At 37.0% G+C, this 14856-nt stretch overlaps 1 protein-coding gene across 1 annotated transcript in view; it reads right to left on the reverse strand.

The window, feature by feature from the left end:
- Nucleotides 1-1194: 1194 nt before the first annotated feature.
- Nucleotides 1195-14856, reverse strand: part of SAMD5 (sterile alpha motif domain containing 5) — a 55001-nt gene continuing 41339 nt past the window's right edge. The window contains exon 2 of the mRNA XM_019746928.3: nucleotides 1195-5981. Within this exon, the coding sequence (XP_019602487.1) occupies nucleotides 5919-5981 (63 nt within the window). The 3' untranslated portion in view covers nucleotides 1195-5918. The remainder of the gene's footprint in view (nucleotides 5982-14856) is intronic.

Consider the following 14856-nt stretch of genomic DNA (forward strand, 5'->3'; position numbering starts at 1 on the left):
TCTTTATGACTTCTTTGGAGAATGTCTCTTCACGTCCTCTGCCCACTGTTTTGTAGATCAAGGAAGACTTGAAACCTAAGATTTTAGAGTTGAAAAATTATGTTTTAAGCTCCCGCAGAGCCCTGGGGATGCTTAGAGCTTTAGTTTATGAACAAAAATGTTCTCACATTACATCTTGAAAACTATGGATCTAAGTCAAAACGAAAGCCAGTCTAGAAAAATATCTTTTTTAAACTGCCACAGATCCCTTTAGGTATACTTTCTAGGATCTGACAGAAGATAAAAAAGTCAGAGAATCTGGGAAAATTTCAACTGACTGCTCTGATCCCAGTGCCATCATGGGCATGTCACTAGCTCTTGGCTCCTCGGTGTCTTATCTACATAATTTATCAATCAGATTAGGGTATCCGAAAGTCTCTTTTCATTTCTAAAATGCAAATGTTTACATACTTCTTCCTATTTACTCTATATCTTCATTGCTTTAAATTTACTTTCCTCTGATCTTGTAATAAAAAGTCATAATCATCAAAACATATCATGATGACATTTGTACATAATCCAAAACATGACTATAAAACTTGTTTAAATGAATGTTTTTGGGCTGTTTATCCTGTGCTAATTATTTTGGTAAGCATTCACAATAATCCACTTGCTCATGGTCCTAAAGGAAGAAGGTTGTAAGGGTGGGATTGAATCCAGCGGGCTCCAGATGTAATGATCCCTGAGATGCTGCTTATCTGTAGTTGAATCATAACAATCTTTGGGTGATGGAGATTTGGGGGCTGTGGAAGCCACAGCAGGATCACAGGAGGGGAAACTCCATACCCTGCCACTGTCACCCCACCTCCAACTGTGGTAGGCCACGATTACTGGCACAGCATCACGTGCCATCATGCTCAGGATAACATTTTTAGTCAGAAGTGGAGTGAGAGGGAAGGGGAGAAAGCCACACTATAAACATATATAACAATCACACAAAAGCCTCTAAGTACACGTCATAATGATTCATTTGAATTCTGCGCGCAGTGTGGGAAGCCTTGCTTTCTCCGTTTTTTCCGAGTAGAACTCTGATTTCCCATGCTAACCGTAATGCTACAGTACCATAAACATTTACATATTGTCATTTTAAACAATGCACATACTCTACTCCGTTCACTGAAAAGTAAACAGTTACAAAAGAGGCCAAGGCAGGACCACTGTGAAAGCCATAACATTTATTGAAGAATGGACATATGTTTGCAAATCACCGCGCTGCTAGGGCACACATTCCATGGTTCATAATGCTGTTCCAATTAGACTTTTCAGAGTGCCTTCCCATACAGTCCCTTTTTAAAACAATAACTAAAAGGAAAGAAAAGGTGTCAATTGCAATTACATTTACAAAACCAAACAGCAGCTTTTACTTAGAATGACTCTGTGCTTGGCTACTTAGAAGTACACGTGCTGGTTTTTCAGGCCCAAGCTCATGTTTCTGTATGGGCGGAACTTTTCAATGAATAATGGCATTTCTAATCCAAATAGTATCTCAGAATATTGTCAAGCTTGGGGAACAGGGTGACAACTGCAATGAACAATAGGATTTCTAACATTTGCCCCAATCACTATACCACCTTGCCCTTAAAGACATGCAATACAGCATTTCATTTTTGGAATCATAAGGGAAAATTCGTCTGACAAAGAGCATGATACAGGATACATCTAGATAACATGTTTATCATATTTAATGTTTAAAAGTTGACTTCTTTTGTTCCAGTGGAAGAAATTTTGGCCAAATATTTAAAAAGACATACCACCAGCTCTTAACCTCCCATTTTCCACAAAAGGTATCTCTTAACAACAATAAAAAATAAAACTTCATTTCCAGGAATTTAAACAATTTGAAAGAAAATATCTATTTTGATAAGTAAAAAAGAAAGTTATGTTGTTCACTTTTCTGAACTACCATTCTTTTTTATCTTTTGCTTTTTATGAAAATATTTGAAGTAGTGATCATCGAATAGAAAGTTATTTGATCTTATCTCCTTAGAGGTTAATAGAAAGCCAAACAGGATTTTCTATTCAAAGAATTAGTGTAAAACATCTGATGTAGGGAGATCTAACTGATGACCGTTGAGGCTGCTATAAGAGTAAAATTAGAAAATTCTAAGAGAAAGAAAGCTTAGCTGATTTGTTTTGCTCAGCACAACTTATTTTGTTTAATTTAATACAGCACCTATTATGGCTTTATTCTAAGCACAGTTGTCAGCTGGTCTCTTCTAAGGATTCCTTATTACTTACTTAGTCCTTGGTCTGAACGGAGAACTATCAACGTAAGGTCAGGCTCTCGCTCATTTCTTCTGTATGTGTTGGATATTATATTCTACTCTTTATTCTTTATTTACTTGGAGATTCAGAACTCTTCCACCTGCCTGAACGTGATATTTTGACACCTAATATTACATTTAAAAGTTATATAAACTAAATATTTTGTCCAAGAATTTCATTTTCTTTGACCTCTCTGTTGCTCCTCAAGGGATAGGCAAGGGACATGTTTGAAGCACTCAGACCCTTCACAGAGAACAATCTCAGTTTCCTAGTAGTTGGTTCCCAGTCACTGGCACCTCTGACTTATCTTCACATACAAGACATTGCTGACTGACCATCACCAGCTTTGTATCTTGCCTGTATCTTGCCACCCCAGAAGCAGCTATGGTGGATTGCCCGGTTGCACTCTTAATTTGTAAACCAAGTCATAAAATCAAAGGAAAACATCCATATGCCACTCACTAATTTGCACACCAAATTTATAAAACTAAAGCTGTTATAAAAAGAGGAAAGTTAGAGAAACACCTTCATATGTCTCTGTGTGACCACTTGAAAAGTGTTGGCCTTACTGATTTGCTTATTGTTTTTAAAAATCGCATTCTTTTTCATTCAATCGATAAACATTTACTGAACTCCTAATATGAGTGGCCACTGCAACTTTTAAAAATATTTCCTAAAAGAAAGCAAAGGGGGCCTTATTCATTGGGTTTCAGACAGCAATAAGAACACATCAATTTATGCTTGAGTTTTTCTAGTCCATTTTAAGGTAATCTCTTTCATATTAGAGGAAATAAAGAAGGTAACTGAGAGTAAAGAGGGGAAGGGAGAGAGGCATTTATCACCTACTATGTGCCAAGTTCTGGGCCATAAACTGTGTGGGTGTTGGTTGCAGAACTCTTAAGCCTCTTAAGAACTATAGGAGGTATTTATTTTTCCTATCTGATGGACAAAGATAAAAGCTTTTATGAATTTAATAATTGTTAAAGATCATTCCCTTGCTACACTTCAGCTTATGTTCTTAACAGATTCGCCACAGGAAAAGGCTATCAACATGACTCTAGTATTTGAACTAAGATCTGAGGACCTCCAAAGTAAAAACTCAAAGCTTATTGCGTTTGTTGTTGATTTCACAACACTAAGACACGTGCTCTATGTTGCTATAAAGTCCTTTAGTGATTGTGTATGCCCTATGCCAAGAAATATTTTCTGGGAATAACATCCTTCTTTTCTCACCCCTCAAAATTTTGTTTTAAAATGAACTGAACAAAATTTTGCTACAGTCCTCCAAATTCCTCAATATTATGAAATAAAAGTCTGTAATTAATCTCTCTTGATGTTTTAGAAAATATAAATCAAGATAACCCTCTAGTTTTGATATGGTATTTGTCCCTTAGCTACTTCCTTTATTTTAAAAAAATTAAGGGTAGCATGAATGTTAGATAAAACAAACAAAACACTATGAACAAACTACCCTTCTTCAGAGTAATTATCTCCAGATAAAATTCATGGTAAGACTACTTCCTTTCTCTTATATTCTAACTCTTACCTTATCTTGTTTTAATGCAAAGGAATTAATGGTCTTCCTTTAATACTTCTCTGCTTATTTTAAAGTTTTCTTCGTCTAGTTTTAAGTAAGAAATCTTTAAAATCCATCAGCTATTTCACCATCCTAGATTGTGACTCTTAATTTAGGTAGAGGATTGTTAGTTTCGAATTCCAATAGCAGACACATAGAGGTGATTTAAATTTGGCAAGATAATTGAAGTTGGACATTACACAAATGGAAAATAAAACCTGAAATGACCAAAGAGCCCCCTTCTTGATTGCAGTAGATTGCATCATAATGCCCATGGTAAAAATAATAGATTTTTCAGCTATTGGGTCCTTTCTAGCAACAGTTCAACAAATGCATGTAAATGTACATCTGTGAAATAAATCTGCCACAGATGCCGCACCTGGAAATGAGGTCTCTAACAGGAAGCCATTTATTATCATAATAAATTACGTCTGTAATCCATACAGACCCTCCCCCACACACTCCTTTAAAAAAAAAAAATCTAGCTTGAAAATTTTAAAGGCTCTAGTTCGCTTGCAAAAGAAAAAAAAGAAGGGTTGATTGGAGGATTGGAGTACAATCCTTAAGAAACTAAGAAACTACCACCTATTATAGTTTAAAGGACAACTTGTACATGCTTTGAGAGCTTAATTTCCTTGTGTTTGTATTTAAAAGCAAGATTGATTTTTATCCAGTGTCTAAATTAATCTGTAGAAGTAGTTAAACTCTGTAAACCTTAGATTTTTAAAACAGTATTGTGATAAAATCACCCTTGGAGACCTTAACTACCTACCCAATCCTAGGGACCAGTATGCACCAGGAAGAAATGAATGTAAATGTCTTTCCTTTGGAGAGTTTCAAACGCTTGAGCACCACAAAGCTGATGTAAACTCACGTCTCTTATGTACTTCTAAGTGGGGCAGGGGAGATGCTGCAGTACAGTACTGCCCACCTCTTCTCAGGATTTGCCTGACCCAAGAGTTTGTGGCATATCTATGTCTTCTTTGATTGATCTCCTTTCAATGACATTTTTGGTCCTATCAACATGGCTGCATTTTCTAAGAAGAAAATAAAACTACCAATATCCAAAGGCAAGAACATAGGAATGAGAAACACTCCAGAGTCGTCTTAATTTCCTTCTCCCATCTCATGCTGCTCTCCTTTTTGGCTGTGGTTATACAGAGTTCTCAGTGCCCGCTGTCACAGCCCACGCCACGTCCCTGCCCCCCAGGCCCGAGGTCAGAAACCTGGGGAGTGAGGTGGGATCAGGCATTGCATTGGCCACAGCAGTGTCCAGGGAGTGAAGAAAGCGAGCCACCAAGTTACATAGCTGGCTCTTGCTCAGTGCATGTCAGAGCAAGTCCCTCTCTCTGGTCCAAATGCCAACCTTCAGCCAGATTAAATTTGAAAAGAAAAATTAGAAAAAATTATCTTCTCTTGGTTATGTTCCCTACTTTGTCAGCTTTATCATTGTACCTATATATGAAATAACTATATAAAGCACCTTAAAATAAGAATTCCCTCACAGAACTATTCTATATAGAATTATGTAAAATATGTCCACCTACGAAAACATAGTCTTATATAAAGAGGAAAAAAGGATGTTGAAATAAAAAATTGAAGCTACTATTTTCAAGTGAAAGGCTAATTTGAAAACGATGTAATCACTGCTAATGCCAGAAATCTGCTTTTGGTCTGGTATTACACTTAAAATTAGTTTTACCCAAAGGCCTTAGCCGACCTCATTTATTTTCATCAAGAACTCATAGGATGGAGGGGAGAATCCCAAAATATGCATAAAACTGTATCTCACAATGGTGTGATTTTTTAAAATGAACTCAGTACTTCTTTCTGTGTGATATTTCACTGCCTCATTTCTAGCTATAAGTTACCCAGTTTACTAAGTTGATTACTCCAGAATTTTTCCAAGCAAAAAGTTAAGCTGATGAGTATTTCCAGGGTCATCATCCATTTCCCTTTTTGAAAGAAGGTTCTAAATATGCCCTTTTCCAGTCTTCAGTCACCTCATCAGTCCTCCACGAGTTCTCAAAAATGATATCTAGCGGTTCTGTGATGACTTCGGCCAATTCATTAAGTACGCTAGGATGCCAGCCATTGGGACCTGTGGATTTGAACATATCGGGGTTATTGAAGTTCTCCTTTACCCATTCTTCCCCTAGTCCAGCATGGATTCCTGCTCCTGTTTTTAAGTCACACTTGTCCCTTTCTGGGCACCAAGTGGACTTTTGAAAAACAGCCTTAAGTGCTGCTTTTTATCTATCAATTTATCTGTGTGCAGCTATTAAATAAAAATCTATTTTTTTCTTCTCAAGGCTATTCTCATGCCTGTTCTTGTCAAGTTTTGTTTTAAAGAGGTCTCCTTCTTTGGTATGAAAGAAGTCTAATTCTTTCTTCCTTTATGTTTCGTGTAAGAAAGGAAAGTAAGACAAAATTAAATAAACATATATCTTGTAAGTCTGCCTTCCTAAGTCACATCATGCAGTACTATACTTCAGCATCCTGAGTAACAGAGTAACAGTTAACACACTGCGAGACATTCTAACGGCTGCCTGTCATACTCAGAGGATGCATATCTATTCACCTTGTCCCTACAAGAGCTAATTCAAAGTGCACCCTTCAAAATAAAACCGATTCACAATCATTTTTCATTATCATCATTTGTATGCAGAAACAGTAACTTTTTCACACAGGCATTTTAAAAGGTTGGTTGTACAAGAGCCGGAAAGAGATTAATATGGATTTCTTACAAAGCACCAACCTAGCAGAATTTATTTGTTGTTGTGTGGTCATCTGTGCCAATGTGGATTGATATTACACTAATTATCTCCAAGCTCTGATAGGTGTTGACAGTTTTAACCCCTTCATTGTCACAACCATTCCTCCAAAATTGAAAGACGGCAACAGATTACAGTTTCCTGCCCATCTGTCATGGCAAATACCCTGTGCCCAGACTCCTTTGACAGATCTGGAATGGACAAAGGAGAGGAAGAAAGGAGAGCGTGAAGGAAGAAAGGACACTTGAGTCTTTCACATGATTTCTGATATGACAGGCAAATAGTGCTGCTAGGATTCAGCTTTTTATCTGTTAGGTTTTTGTTTTTCATTGGAAAAGGTTGAATCAATTTTGCTTTCTTTTATTTTGTTTTCCTAGTTTATCTCACTCCTACCTTACCCCTAGTTTTATGTCTTACAAAAAAAAGATATTCATATTGTAGGCATCATTAAAAAGTCTCTTTTGAAAAATAATTCTACGCATTTCTCTAGGGTAAAACAATTTGTTTTAGCACATGCCAGTTTCACCCCTGCTCCAATAGCCACCTGCTGATGGCAATATGTTAACTAATATGTCATTATTAATTAGTTTGGGTAATATCATCCGGCAGTTGCATCTACACTGAAAGAAAGTACTCCTATCCATGCTGAGAAGTATCTTTCTCCAGAGAATAAAGCTATTTTCAGGACTTTTTTTCCCTTCACACTAAGTAATAATTACCATTAATTAATATAGTCAAATAGTCACTCAAATAAACTATATCCAAGCCAATGTCTCTATTAAAATCCCTCCTGTTACAAACTGTGAAAAGTAATGTTCAATCTATCTTGGCTAAACTAAGTTTTTGGAGAGGGAGTAAGGGGAAGTTTACCTTAATATAAAGAAAGCAAAACTGTTCAGTGTTTAACACTCTAATAAGTGAATAAATGAAAAGACATTACACCAAAAACTATAGTTACTCTATAGTGCAAGGTAACTCATTATTTCTATCAGAAAAACCAGAAAGAGCCTCAGGTTACAGCATGAGGGGTTACTAAAACCCAGGAAGATGATAGCTAGCGAAAAGACGGGGTCACCAAAGGAGGAGGCAGCATCTCGAGGACATTCTTAGTAAAAAAAAAAAAAAATCTAACATGTTACCATGCTAGATACAGCTCTGCCTAAGGCCTGGAAGGTGGCCTCACCTACCTCTAAAGTCATTTTATTCTAGGAACCTATAACAATAAAGACAATACCTTTGGACAGGCTGTCCTCTAGCAATGCAGACACCCTCCATCCTAAACTCATCCGGAGACGAGGACCACAGGGTCATTTACAAATCTAGCATCAAGCTCACGGCCTCCAAAACCTCTTGTGTCTTCAGTTCAACAAAAATGAATCACATTCATTAAACAAGCCCAGCCTTGCAAGTTGCTGTTTTTCATTCTTTGGGGGAGAGGGTGGGAGGCAGACAAACAGGATTTCCGCAGTTGGGTCATGGAGAGTTTCAGGATGTGAGAGCAGTTGCAGAGAACAGTAATTAGCCCAGCACATATTGCTTCATGCTCATAGGAACCACTGGTGATTTCCCCGCTACGTGCGCGCCTCCATGCTCTGGCAGCTGACATGCATTGTGACATTCCCAATCCTGCTACTCACAGACCCCACTCTTCAAGTGGAAGAGAAATGAACACATTTTTAAAATTCTGACGAGCTTTAAGAGGTAACTGCTGAAAATTAGTCTTCTGAGTAAATAGGCACGGCCAGTCCGGCCTCATTTCACGCAGCCCCTCCCCTCACCACACATTACCCATATTTCATTTACCCTTAAATTATCTGGCCTACTCCTACAATGAAAAAATGCTCTTTTTTCACTCCACCAAGAAAAATAATAATCTGCTTATATGTGTTTACAGTGTTCTTTGGATATAGTACTAGGTTGGCTTACAAATCATGAAAGGAATGGGCTCAAATCTGGTCCTTTCTAAAATTTCATGAAAGCCAAGTTCTGGAACAACAAATAGCAATGTACAGTTTGGGTTCTATTAATGCTCCTGAAGTTTGCTATTTTTATACACAGAGTTTGTAAGAAATGTTTTTGTTGGTAATGAGCCAAATGATTCTCTCCCTATCGCTAGGAAAATGTTACTCAAATATCCTTGTTGGTCTAATACCCTCCTCTCCTGCCTTTGAGACCACTCTCAATAAGAGAGTTCTTACCTTAGAGCCACACACACCTAATTCTGGGGCTGAACTGTGACTTTGTTGTATTTGTTGTAGGCTATTATGGGGGGAAGCCTCTCATTTCACAAATATTTGGCAATTCTAATCTACCCTGTTTCCCTGAAAATAAGACCTATCCAAACAATCAGCTCTAATGTGTCTTTTGGAGCAAAAATTAATATAAAACCAAGTATATGTTATATTATATTATATTATATTATATTATATTATATTATATTAGACTCAGTCTTATAGTAAAATAAGACCGGGTCTTGTATTAATTTTTGCTCCAAAAGACACATTAGAGCTGATGGTCTGGCTGGGTCTTATTTTTGGGGAAACACTGTATGTTAGAGTTCCAATCTGAGAAACAGGAAAGGGCAGAAAAAAAATTACTTAATGAATAAAGAAATTATTATCCTATGGCTGAAAATTAAGATTTATGAGATTACATTTTTTTCTCTCAGTTGATTATTCTGATTTTTAACTGATTTCAAGTCTGTTACTCTTTTTTAGCTTGTGATTCCACACCGCCAGTACCCTGCATTAAAGGCTATCATTATTATATGCAGGAAAACCCATTTAGAAGTTATTTCTCTATTGTGCTATTATTCTAAGGATGTCGCTCCATTGCAGATATACAGCCAATAGACATAAATTCCCCATATTTGGTTACTGGGATAAAAAAACTAACACTGGTGACTATACATTAATAGTCCATGCAATTTCTTTACAATTGAGGGTCAACTTTCTCATAGGAAAAATTAATTAGGAATGATGTCTTCTCTCCTCCTAGATGACCAAAGGGGCACAAAGCTGAACCTTTGGGCAGTTGGTGACAGGACACAGGATTTTTTCACCTCATGACGTTCTCAAGCTAAGTTTATCAACATTCCGCCGTTTCATACTGCCTAGCATTATGGGACCAAGGAAGGTTGGGAATTTGCTCAGAGAGAGGGGACTTAAATACATTTTAACTGTAAACTTCTCCAAGGGCAGAAACCATATTTTATAGTTTTTTATGTCTCCTTCGGGAACATTATAGATAATGCCTCACATTACTACTATTGGCTGATTGAATCGTCCACACTATAATTTTCACATATAATTTCTCAGTAAACTACGATCCTATTGTGAAATTTCAGTCAAGCGAGTCAGATAGGAGGGCACCTCCCTTTGCCCGTACAACAGAGAAAAACTTATCGATAGATGTTCACTAGACCCATATGTATCTGAATGGTCATCTTTCAGTTCCTCAAAAGGCCCCTAAGCGTCTTTCCTTTTTTTTTTTTTTTTTTTTTTCCTGTTTTTCACTTTAAACACAAATACCTAAATGCTATATACACTTTTGTATACAACTCTCCTCTCTTCATTCATGGTGTGTCCTCGGTTAGTACTGATTTACTACCTAGTTCCTGGAACAAACTAAGTGGGTTTTAATAAACTGTACTGGTTCTCAATACCTCCTCACCCCTCGTGGTTCAATTCCTCACTCAGGACTTACCTGCAAGTTTCCAGCAAATGAAAAGTAGACTGGAGAGGCTGGAAATTTCCTACCTGCTTATTATTCAGAAAACTCTCAGAAACAAATTCAGGGGTTAAAAGATAAAAGCGCCTTTGTTTACGCTATCCTCAGGGCATTAAGAGATCTTGTAATTTTTCCAACTGAATAGCTATGTAAATCCGATTTCTTAAAAGCATTTTGTTATACTCATCACTGAATATTCTGAATATGCTAAATTCCCATAGAGGGGTTATGATCAGCAAGTGGTGGCAAGCTCCTGGAGACCTTACTTCAGAAGCCCAGGACCCCTTCACTGTCTAGTGTTACAGCCCTGTTTATCTGTACCAGGAAGAAATTATCAGGACTCAACTGTTGGGAATTCGGGATTGCTCTTTCAATAGTTTTATAATTAACAGCTTCTCACAACATAAAACTAGAGCTAAGTCACTACACTTTCAAGAAGTTTAAAGTACAGTAAAGGCGGCAAAGGGGTAGCTGGAGGAGACAGTGCCTTTAAGAACAAAGAGGGAGTTTGGGCAACTTTACAGATTGAGTGGAAGGATTCCATGGAGAGGGACTAAATGCAAGAAAACAAAGGGAAAATCATGGACCATAATTATTACTTGGGCCAAGAGTAGTTACCAGGGGAGGGATTAGTCTCAGAGGGGCGAGGGGTAATTTCCCATCAGAAATAGAGGGAAGGAAGAACAGATGGGCAAAGATGCCCACATATTTTGAAGTGAATTAGAGTGAGGGAGAGAGCTCATGTAATGACCAAGCCAAGAGGCCCTGAAGAAGGAGGGTGTGAGAAGCACAGGTTGGAGAATACAGGGGAAGTCTGAAATAGCTACCAGGGGAACTGTGACACGAAGTCAGTTTGAAACTGCAGGAGGATAGATCCGACTGGATTGGACTGCGCAGAATTATAGATATGGACTTTAAGAGTTTCTCTCTATTATACTGTAAGGTCTCCAAAGACCACCCAACATAGTGATCAAGATATAGGCCTACAAATGCATGACACAAGTCCAGAACAGAGATAATGATAAATGCTAGAGTTTGCTGAACACCAGGAAGCTATCCGCCAGTGCAGCTCTTTAAGACGTACATGTTTGGTGTGTCTTTTGATACAACAGTCTTGTTGAGGACTACCTTGGTCTGTTCAGGCTGCAATAACAGAATACCACACACTGGGTGGGTTATAAACAACAGAAATGTATTTCTCAGACTTCCGGAGGCTGGGAAGTCTAAGATCAAGGGTTTGGTAAGGACACTTTCCCTGGTTCATAGATACCATCTTCCATTGTATTTTCACATGGAAGAGGTGCAAGAGGTGCTCTCTGAGGCCTCTTTATAAGGGCACTAATCCCATTCATAAGGGCTCCACCTTCATGGCATACTCACCTCCCAAAGGCCCTTCCTCCAAATACCATTACACTGAGGATTAGGCTTCAACATGTGAATTTGGGGAACAAACATTCATTCTATAGCAATGTCTATCTCTAACCAGGCTTACTGGCTGCTCACTTAAGGGTCCTCATTGTCCTCTCCCTCCCTGTCTCTCTCTCTCTCTCTCTCTCTCTCTCTCTCTCTCTCTCTCTCTCCCACTTACTCATAGTAAAATTATCCATTATTATGTACAAACGGTCTCTGAAATCACCATGAACACTAACTTTTATTACAATTATCATTAATATAGTTGTCATTAACGATATATTTATAGTGCATACTACGATTATTATTACCTGCCTGCCCTGGCAACAGTAAACAACTACTAATATTTATTGAGTGACCTTCCTCTGAGCCAGGCACTGAGAATATTCTCTGTTTGCACATAATCTCATTACTTCTCACCTCAAGCCAACATGATGACTATATCATGGACCCAGCTTTATAGATAAGGAATCTGAGTTTTTCCAGTGTAGATCACCTGGTAGCATCAGAGGGATAACCAGCGACAGAATGGTTCTGTGCAACAGCAAAGCCCAACCTAGTAAAAGCATGCCTGCACTCCCAATCACTTCAGAGCGGGAACGTATACTAGCTGAGTAGTGTTTCCCCAAATTAACATCTACCTGGAACCTCAGAATGTGAACTTGGAAATACGGCCTTTCCAGATGGTTCAGGCTCTCCAGATAAACCAGGCGAGTCCTAAATCCAATCACTGGAGTCCTTACGAGAAGAGGGGAGGACACAAGGAGACACTCATAGAAACACCGGTCCTGTGAACACAGAGGCAGAGAATGGAGTGATGGAGCCACAAGTCAAATAATGCCACGAGCTACCAGAATCTGGAGTAGGCCAGGAAGAATTCTCCCCTCGAGACTTTGGAGGGAGTATGGCCCCGCCAAAACCTTGATTTCATACTTCTGGGCTCCTGAACTGAGAGAAAAGAAACTTCTTTTGTTTTAAGCTACTCATTTCATGGTACTTTGTTACAGCAGCCCTCAGAAACTAATACAGAACTCTTTCAGAGAAACAATAATTTCTCAAGTGCTCTTAGGAATATTTTCAATCACTTCATTGTTTTTCACAGCACATGCACATATGATTTGAGGCAAAAGTTATTTTAGTTTTATTCAGAATAGCAAATGTTATGCATAACGTTTACTTACAGTATTATATTTAATGTCATTCATAATATGTAAGGAAAATTTTGACTACTTGCTATTAAATAAATGATGCAAACTGTTTAATTATGTAAGAAAAATATGATTTATAAAAAATACATTAAAAACTATAGACTGTTTATACATAGACCCCATGTATATTTAAATGAGGCTTGATATGTACTATTTACTACACCATCAGAAACAGAAACATCAGCATTTGAAATTATTGTTTTTCTTTTATATAATGTCCAATGGTTTATTATTTACCTAAATATTTATTATTTGTTTTAAATTGCAAGACAAGAAATAAAGTTTCAGTGGCTATTTGCAAGCAATCTCTATAAATAACCCACTATGTATGTGGATATTTCTGTTTCCAAAAAATTAGAATTGAATATAATTGCCACTATTTTCCTGTTTTGATATCAGTTATTGAAGAATGAGAGTTTAATGTGCAATGTAAGCATATTTGAGCTCTATGAGGGTTTCATTTTAAAGAGGAAAACATTTAAATATTTTTTATTGAATTATTGAAAGATATACTGGGGGTGCCAAAAATATGTATACAAGTGGACACTTTGGTCAACATTGTTTGCCATAATCAGAAGTGTCTGGATGCTGATGGTAACCACTCTGAACATCTCTTGTAATTGCAGAAGTGAAATGTGACTTGTATTCATCTTTTGTTATCAGTATATATTGATTACTAAAATTTTAATAGTCTTTTCCTTTCTTAAAATGTGTATACATTTTTTTGGCACGCTCTGTATAATTAAACAGTCCCTATTGCCAACCTGGACAACTTTTTTGCCTCTTCTGATAGCTCCAGATGGAAAATACTGCACTGTTCTATATTGGCAGTTCAAAACATTTAGTTCTAGGAGCCATTTGAATTTTTTTAAAACATTGAGGATTCTAAAGAGATTTTGTTTATATGGGTTATAACTATTGATATTTACCATAGTTGAAATGACAACTGAGAAATATTTAAAATATTTAATTCATTTAAAAATAAAAATAATAAATATATCACGTTAACATAAATAACATATTTTTAAGAAAAATAAATTTATCCCCCCAGTAATAATGAGAAGCATGGTAGGATGGTATTGTTTTGCTTTTTTGTGGATCTTTTTAGTCAACAGTCTAAGAGAGTCTCACATCTTCTGTGTTTGATCTGTGCCAATACTTTTTTTTTTTAGTTGAAGTATATGAAGAAAATCTAGCCTCACACAGATGTGTCCTTAGAAAAAGGAAGAGTATTTTAATGGCTTTTTAAGATAGATAATTGTAGATTCTTTTTGATATCATGCCCAAACTTGACAACAGATAGTTTCTCAAAGGTCAGTTGCAATGGGAAATCTGAAACCATATGCATGAACTTTTCATACTCTACTACATTAGAGTCGTCGGTCTATCTTCTACTATTAATGAATCTCTTGCCATATGTGATTTGGTAACATCACGCATTGGTCATTTGGGAAATACTGGGTCCCTGAGTCATGCAGATCTTCCAAATGTTAATGTTAACATATATCATTATTCCATATTGGAAAAGTAGCATTTGTTAATATCACCCATCTCATCAAAAAAGCTTTCAAGTATTGATAAAACTGTCAGGCTCAATGTGTCAGATACAAGTTTTCCAAAAATGTAATTATTACTTGAATATTCAAATTTTATCATTAACAACAAACACCGTAAATTGTTTTTTCTTGAAATATTAGGTCCACTTAATTCATCTTTGAGAAATTATCTGTGAAATACCAAGACTACATAACCATGGCGCATTCTTCAGTTGTTCTTACAAGAAAATAAGTTCCATGAATAAAGCTGCTAGTTCAGCTAGCAACGCAAACAATATCATAACTGGTTTGCAAGGAGA

This window comes from Rhinolophus sinicus, chromosome 2 (genome assembly GCF_057876585.1).
Source record: "Rhinolophus sinicus isolate RSI-liver-muscle chromosome 2, RSI-T2T, whole genome shotgun sequence".
Classification (NCBI taxonomy): Eukaryota; Metazoa; Chordata; class Mammalia; order Chiroptera; family Rhinolophidae; genus Rhinolophus; species Rhinolophus sinicus.